This window comes from Dendrobates tinctorius, unplaced genomic scaffold (genome assembly GCF_039654945.1).
Source record: "Dendrobates tinctorius isolate UK_male_01 unplaced genomic scaffold, ASM3965494v1 ptg000257l, whole genome shotgun sequence".
NCBI classification, from domain to species: domain Eukaryota; kingdom Metazoa; phylum Chordata; class Amphibia; order Anura; family Dendrobatidae; genus Dendrobates; species Dendrobates tinctorius.
The window spans coordinates 8,050,227-8,058,340 of record NW_027361924.1 but is presented as its reverse complement, the minus strand read 5'-3'; the positions used below and the strand labels follow the sequence as shown (position 1 = coordinate 8,058,340).

The 8,114-nt window shown below is 44.9% G+C and overlaps 1 protein-coding gene across 1 annotated transcript; it reads left to right on the top strand.

The window, feature by feature from the left end:
* Nucleotides 1–5,908: 5,908 nt before the first annotated feature.
* On the top strand, nt 5,909–7,605 carry LOC141069267 (olfactory receptor 10AG1-like). Its single transcript, XM_073558721.1, has 2 exons — nt 5,909–6,050; nt 6,671–7,605. The coding sequence occupies exons 1-2, from the start codon at nt 5,909–5,911 to the stop codon at nt 7,603–7,605; spliced, it is 1,077 nt and encodes a 358-aa protein (XP_073414822.1).
* Nucleotides 7,606–8,114: the final 509 nt, after the last annotated feature.

The following is an 8,114-nucleotide window of genomic DNA, read 5'->3' as shown; positions in this document are numbered from 1 at the left end:
TAATTCCTCTCTGCCGGTGTGAAGGTCTTAGAGAAAAAGAAGCAAGAATGCTTCCGATCTTGAGCCTCCTTTTGGAATAGGACTGCTCCAGCACCGACGGATGAGGAATCCACCTCCATTATAAAAGGTTTATCTACATCGGGGCGATGAATAATAGGGGCGCTAGAAAAATGGGACTTTATAGAGAGGAAGGCCTTGGAGACTTCCTCAGACCACAATTTGGGATTTTCTCCCTTCTTGGTGAGGGCTACCAAAGGAGCTACCAAAGTTGAGAAGTGGGGAATGAACTGGCAATAATAGTTAATGAACCCATAAAGCGTTGCACCGCTTTGAGAGAATGGGGTTCCTGCCAGTCCATCACGGCCTGTAGCTTGGCAGGATCCATGGCCAATCCCTGGGGGGAGATTATATAGTCCAGGAAAGGCAAGGACTCCTGTTCAAACACACACTTCTCTAACTTGGCGTAAAGGGAGTTTGCTTGTAGGAGGTTGAAGACTTTGCAAACATCTCTCAGGTGGGAGTCTATTTCTGGAGAGTAGATGAGAAAATCATCCAGATAGACTACAACTGAGGGGGTGAGCATATCCCGGAAGATGTCGTTCACAAAGTCTTGGAAGATGTCAGGGGAATTACAGAGCCTGAAGGGCATCACCAGATATTCATAGTGCCCATCCCTGCTGTTAAATGCCGTCTTCCACTCGTCCCCCTCACAGATGCGAATCCGGTTGTTAGCACTCGCAGATCAAGCTTAGTAAAAACCCTTGCTCCCGGCAACCTATCAAAAAGCTCCGATATCAGGGGCAGAGGGTACTTGTTCTTAATGGTGATGGCATTAAGACCCCTGTAGTCTATGCATGGATGTAGCTCTCCGTTCTTCTTCTGTACAAAGAAGAACCTTGCCCCTGCAAGTGACACTGACTTCCTAATGAATCCTCTTGCCAGATTCTCCTGGATATACCGAGACATTGCCTCCATCTCTGGGAGAGAGAGAGGATAAACTCAACCCCGGGGGGGCTCAGCACCAGGCAAGAGGTCAATAGGGCAGTCATAGAGGCGGTGAAGTGGAAGGGTCTCCGCAGCCTTCTTGGAGAACACGTCCGCATAGGGCCAAAAGTGTTTGGGGAGAGCGGAAAGATCTGCTGGTACCTCTGTAGTAGCAACCTGAATGCACTCCCTCTGACATCTACCTTCACAGGATATACTCCATCCCAGAATTCTCCCTGAGGAGCACTCTATATGAGGGGAGTGGTAGCGTAGCCATGGCATGCCTAAAAGAACCTCATCAATTTCGTCGGGAATCACTAGCAGGGAGATGATCTCCTGATGGGATGGAGACATGGACAAAGTAAATGGGATGGTCTGATGGGTTATTTGTGAGGGTAGTGTCGACCCATTTATTACCCGTATGGTCACTTGCTTGGCGAGCATCACCTGTGGAATTGCGTGCCGTCGAGCGAAGGCAGAAGACATAAAATTGCCCTCCGCCCTGGAATCCACGCTCTACCACATGGGTGTAAATGGGCCAATATTAATTGTCTCCTTAAAGGTCAATTTAGAAGAGGGCGCTGCTGCGTCTAGTGAACCAGCTCCTAAGGACACCAGACAAGGACGTTCTTCCAAACACCGAGGACATCTGGAGGCGAGATGTCCTGACTGCCAGCACATGTGACAGACTATGCGTGCACGAGCGGTCCGGAACTTAGAACCCACTGGAGACACCTCCATGGCCTCATGCGACTCAAACCCCTGGAACGGAGATTCCAGAGGTTTGGCGAAGGTGGGAGTCAGCCGAAACCTCTGCCTACACTGGGCTCGTTCCAACCTTCGCTAGTTAAAATGAAGGTCAATTCGAGTGGAGACTGGAGTGGAGGGCTGGCTGAACGCACCAAATAATAAAAGATGGTAATAAGGTTTGCAGCCTGTGGTCCTCCGTGCAGAGATGGTAAATTGCTGCTTGGTAATGGCGGACGCTATTTGGCAGTATAATAGAAGAACACACGCGGGTTAACGTCACCCGGTGTGTACAGAGGCGAGCTTTGTTGCTTCACAGAGCCACACTACTGCAAAACATAAATGCCGGAGCCTGTTAAAGCTCACAGAGCTCGGCAAGGTAAATGCTCAGTATATGGTCACAAAACTCTGCCCCAAGGACACAGGGTCAGAGTTCCTCTAGACCAGGGGTCTCCACCTCGTGGCCCGCGGGCCAACTGCGGCCCTTGGGACAATAGTTTGTGGACCTCACCTTATGGGCCCTCGGGGCAATAGTTTGCGGCCCTCACCTCGGCTGGGATCACACATGTGAGAAACACGGCCGAGTCTCGCATGTGAAATCCCAGTCACGCGTAGTACCGCTCATTAAGGTCATGAATATGGACGTCACTCCACTCTCATAGGCGTGGCGCCCATATTCATGAGCTTAATGAACGGTATCACGTGACATGTGACCGCACGCTCATACAGGAAGAAGATGTCGACGCTGGACCATCAGAGCTGCAGCAGGAGGAGGTGAGTATGATGATGGCTAGACAGTCACAGCAGCCTGCTGACAGCAGGCAAGGCGTATGAGTCGCACTCACAACACATGCAGCAGGAGCAGCCGAGCAGGGACCGGACCGCACCACAGACTCAGGTGCGCCGGGTTCAGAATGAGCGGTGGGGCGGTGCCATATATTGCTCTCGGAGGTGGGACATCAGCCGGCCTTATTGCGAACTTGCGCCATTACCCCGGGCTCAGAAGCGGAGGCAGCCGTGGAAATTGCTGCTCAGCAGGACAGAAAAAAGCAGAAAAGAAGCATCACCAAGTGGAATTATCTATTACACAGCCCCAAACATGTCTTTTTCAAAGCCTGCAGTGAAGAGAAAGGTTGGTGATGAGCACAGACAATTTCAGGAAAAGTGGGAAGTACAATATTTCTTTGTTGAGCACTGGGGCATCCTGACGTGTCTTATTTGCACAGAGAAAGTTGCAGTGCACAAAGAATGCAATTTGAAACGTCATTACATAACTAGACATGCTGAGGAGTCTGCAAAATACCAGGGAGATGAAAGAGCCAACCGGGCTGCTAATCTTAAAAGAGGTCTACTGAGGCAACAAGATTTCTTTAAGAAAGCAACCAAAGAGAATGCTGCAGCAGTCGAAGCTAGCTACGTGGTTAGTGAGATGATTGCTAAAGCAGGAAAGCCATGCAAAGAAGGTGAATTTGTAAAAAAGTGCGAATTACAGGCGGCGAGTATTGTCTGTCCAGAAAAGAAAGGTCAGTTTAGCAACATCAGCCTTTCGGCCAACACCGTAGCAGAGCGCATTTCTGACCTGTCAAGTGACATTTATGATCAACTGTGTGAGAAAGCAAAATGTTTCAGTGTATACTCAGTCGCTCTTGATGAGACCACAGACATCACCGACACTGCCCAGCTCGCAATCTATGGCCGTGGTGTTGATGACAATTTTGAAGTCATAGAGGAGTTGCTCACAATGATTTCATTGCATTGCCAGACCACTGCTCAGGAGATATTTCACCAGCTGTGTGATACCATCGAGAATGCCGGTTTACCTTGGAAGAGGTTTGTTGGAACAACAACTGATGGAGCGCCATCAATGACAGGGAGGAAAAATGGACTGGTGGCACTTGTTAAAAAAAAATCTGGAAGAGGAAGGTGTGGAGGAGGTCATTGCTCTGCACTGCATTATCCACCAGCAGGCCCATTGCAGCAAATGCCTGAAGTTTGACAATGTGATGTCTTTCGTTGTGAAATGCATCAAGCAAATCAGATCCAGGGGCTTACACCACAGAAGGTTTCATGCTTTTTTAGAGGAAATGGAGTCAGAATATGGGGATGTGCTCTACTTCACCGAGGTACGTTGGCTCAGCAGAGGAAACATATTGAAGAAACTTTTTGGGTTGAGCGGAAGTGAAAGCCTTCATGGAGAAAGATGGGGCTGCTGTTCCTGTGCTAAGTGATCCAAAATGGCTCATGGACTTAGCTTTTTTGTTGATATCAGACACGAGCTTAATGTACTGAACAAGAAGTTACAAGGCCAGGGGCAACTTGTCAGTGCTGCCTATGACACCGTGAGAGCATTCTTTACAAAACTTATGTTATGGAAAGCCTTTCTCAGACAAACCTTTGCCATTTCCCATCATGCAAGGCACTCATGGAAGCAGGCACACCATTCAGTGGTGAGGAGTATATGGATGTCATTTTGAAGCTACAGGAGGAATTTGATCACAGATTTGCAGACTTCAAGATGCATAGAGCCACATTTCAAATTTTTGCGGACCCCTTCTTCTTTGATGTGCAAGATGCCCCTCCTGTGCTTCAAATGAGCTCATTGACCTGCAGTGCCAATCTGAACTCAAAGCCAAGTTCAGGGAGGTGAGTGGAAAAGCAGACAAGCTCGGGCAATTTTTGAGAGAATTGCCCTCCAGCTTCCCTGAGCTTTCCCGAATGTTCAAGCAGGCCATGTGTCTTTTTGGGAGCACATACTTGTGTGAAAAGCTCTTCTCTACCTTGAACTTCAATAAGCCCAAGTACAGGTCCAGACTTACTGATGAGCATCTTCAAGCCCTACTGAGGGTCTCAACTGCTTCCTCCCTTAAGCCAAATGTGGCTCGGCTATGCGAGAGTCAGCGCTGCCAGATCTCTATCATCAAGAAGTAGGCAGAAGAAGCCATGTTCAAAACAGTTTATGTTCAATGTTCCATTCTTGTTCAGAAAGTTAAATGTTAAAGAACTGTTAATACAGACATCTGAATCTGAATAATAATAACTACATTTCTCTAGTCAGCAACTATATGTGGTTTCTTCAGTCTTCTATATCTGCTGTATTATTATCATTTTCATTTTATTTATTACTGATAGATTTATTTTTTTCTTATGATTTTGTTAATTTTATTTTTATTTTTTAACACAAAATAAGATGAAAAAATAAAGACATTTGATAACATTGGAATGTTTTTGTAAGAGCTTTTCTTATGGAAAACCTGATGCGGCCCAGCCTCACCCAGATTCTACCTACAGCGGCCCCCGGGTAAATTGAGTTTGAGACCCCTGCTCTAGACCTACTAAGCGTGCGGCGTCGCACCTGCGGACGCCACTAATTGACGCTGGGTACCGTGGAGTGCCGACCAAGTGCACCGTGGCATACAGACAAAGCCACCACGTGGCGTTGATGCCAGTCTCTGACTCTGCCTCCTACTTGCATCTCAGCCTGGGCGCTAACAGGCTAGGCTACACATCACATGCATACAAAGGGTAGGGGTTTCATAATGAGTCATTCACCAGAGACATTCATACATGCATACAACATTCACTCCATGTGGTCTATAATCTTTTTCTATGTTAGCGCATGGCCGAGCGGCCATGCAAACCTTTTATAGTTGCAGCCTTCCGGGACCTTCCTGGTGGTCCAATCGGAGCAGCAACAGGACCTGAGCATGTGACCTCCGACCTCCAATGAGAGGTCGTCCCACGGGCATGCTCAGTAGAAGAAAAGCAGGACTTAGTCCCAGGAGCGTCTACTCGCCGCTGATTAATGCAAGATGCTATAGCTGAGCCTGGAGTGGCAGCAGCAACAAGTTGCACAGCATTGGCCTGGGCAAGATGCTGGGACCGATATCTCTGCTGATCAGGAACCTCCGTGGATGCAGAAGAATGGGAGACTGCAGAGGACATGGCTTGAGATTCCCTCCTGTGCAGTGGGGAAAACTCGACGCCTAACGGCTACCTAACTGTATTTCTTGAAGAGAGAGACTGTGCACTTCACCCTTGATACGTTGAGTAACAGTTATGGCCGGGACAGTACAAATCTTTCATGGCCCACTGGGTGAAAGTTTTGCATGACAGTGATGAGTATGTACCACTGCAAAAAGTCAAGTGACACCATCTTGGTTGGGCACTAGGTATAGTAATGACTCCAGCACCAAGTGGTGCATATGCACCACCTCCTTCTCAATCAACACCCCTTCGTCACCAACTCCAATATGGCATCTTGAAAAATACTCAAAGAACTCAGCCCTTAGGCAAGTTGTTCAAAGTTGAACAAACTAAAAGTAAATCTAAGTTATATATAAGCTTGAAGTAATTATTGTAATCAGAACCACAGGGAAATTTCCTCATGAGATAATATTACATATTTATATATTTATTTCCTCCGTGTTTTAGAATCATATATTATATAAGCCAAGTAAAAAGAGCTCATTCCCAGCACACAAACAGGTGTGTGCCACAGAGCGCTGCGATCCATCTTACTCTCTCCATTTTGTCTTGGATGTAACATGGGGTCTTACATGTGATCTGCTAGAGAAAGTCACCAAGGTCGGATCAGTGGGTGTCTGGCAGAACTGGAATTTTAACAAAGGGAAATTATGTCTGCCAAAAATTTCTATCACTCAGAATCAGAACTTCATACATCTGCCTGATAAGCCAAAAAACTTATTTTGAGTCAACTTCTCGAATCTAGTGAGTATATCTGGTAATTATTTATTTTAAATTCTTGATTTTTTAATGTTTCTTTTTTGGTGTTATTGTTAAATTTTAGAATATGTTTCTGCAGATTTCAACACTTATGTTAACATTTTATTCAAAAAATTATCAAATTTACTTTCAAATTTTTGAAGCATTCTAAGTAGAAAGTGATTGGATTTATTCTCTGACATTTTTTTCTTTGTAGATTTATGTGAACATCTCATGGACAACAACACATATACAACATTTCATGTTCTGCCTTTCTCATCAATAGCCAATGATAAGCCGCTGATTGCCGGGATTTTTTCAGCCATTTATTTGATTGCAATCACTTTGAATTCAGTGGTTATTGCGTTGATATGTCTGGACGTCCGTCTACACACCCCCATGTATCTATTCTTCTGTAACTTATCCGTCATAGACATCTGCTACACCACAGTCATTATCCCAAAGCTCCTCCATATATTATTATCAGGGAATGGCCTGATATCCTTCACCCAATGCTTCACCCAGATGTTCTTTTTCTTTATAGCAGCTGGTGTGGAGGACATACTTTTGTTCGTCATGGGATTTGACCGATACGTTGCGATTTGTCATCCTCTGTCCTACCACCGGATCTTGAACAAGAAAACCTGTGTCCTGATTGTTGTTGCTGTCTGGATCTCTGCCTTTTTAAATTCTTTAATATTTGTATGTTTTCTAATTAAAATGACCTTTGATAAGGTTGTTACTATCAAAAACATCTTCTGTGACGCCATAGACCTATTTCATGCATCCGGTGGTGGCTCCGGTGACTTTTTCATCCTAGTCTATGTTGCGATTGTGCTGTTTGGACTTTTCCCGTTTTTCTGGAATGTTTTGTCCTATGTAAGAATAATCCGTGTGATTTTACGCATTAAGTCAAAGGAAGGAAGAAGAAAAACCTTCTCCACCTGCTTGTCCCATTTCATTGTTGTGATAATTTACTATTCTGCATGTTTAATGGATTACATGGTGCCGTTCTCAGATGACACAGTGACCATCAAACAGATTTTATCAGCGTTTTACACCACGGTGGTGCCCATGGTCAACCCGCTCATATACAGTCTACGCAGCAGTGAAATCCTGAGAGCTGTTCGGAGGTTATTGAGGACTAAATGAAATATCAGTGATGTATTCATCATGTTAGATTGAAAAAGAAAAATTTACATTAACCCCTTCATCACCGGGTGATTTTCCCTTTTTGTTTTTTATAACACCATCTTCCTAGAGGCTTAACTTTTTGACACCATTAATTTTACCATGTGATGCACTGGTGAGCAGTAAAGAATTGCGCTTGCATTGAAATTGCAAAAAAAATACGATTTTCCAGGTCAGTACGAGTGCGCAGATGTCAAACATGCATTTTTTTTATTTAAGCGGTGAAAAAAAATCGTAAATTTGTAAAAAAAGAAATTTTTACTTGTGTCATGATTTTCCAAGACGAGTTACTTTTTAAATTTTTAGGATATGAGACTGTGTGAGAACTTGTTTTCATGCCTTAAGCTCATATTTTTACTGATACCATTTTGGGGTAGGTGTGATTGACATTATTAGAGATGAGCGAATATTTCAATGCATGGTTCAGATTACGATCGCCAAATTTGCAATATTCGCCAATTTATTAACCC

Bases quoted from the DNA above. Each gene is read 5' to 3' on its own strand.
- LOC141069267 (XM_073558721.1), top strand. From the start codon at position 5,909: ATGACTCCAGCACCAAGTGGTGCATATGCACCACCTCCTTCTCAATCA. The intron at 6,051-6,670 runs GTAAATCTAAGT...TTTTCTTTGTAG, and splicing joins CAAAGTTGAACAAACTAAAA to ATTTATGTGAACATCTCATG.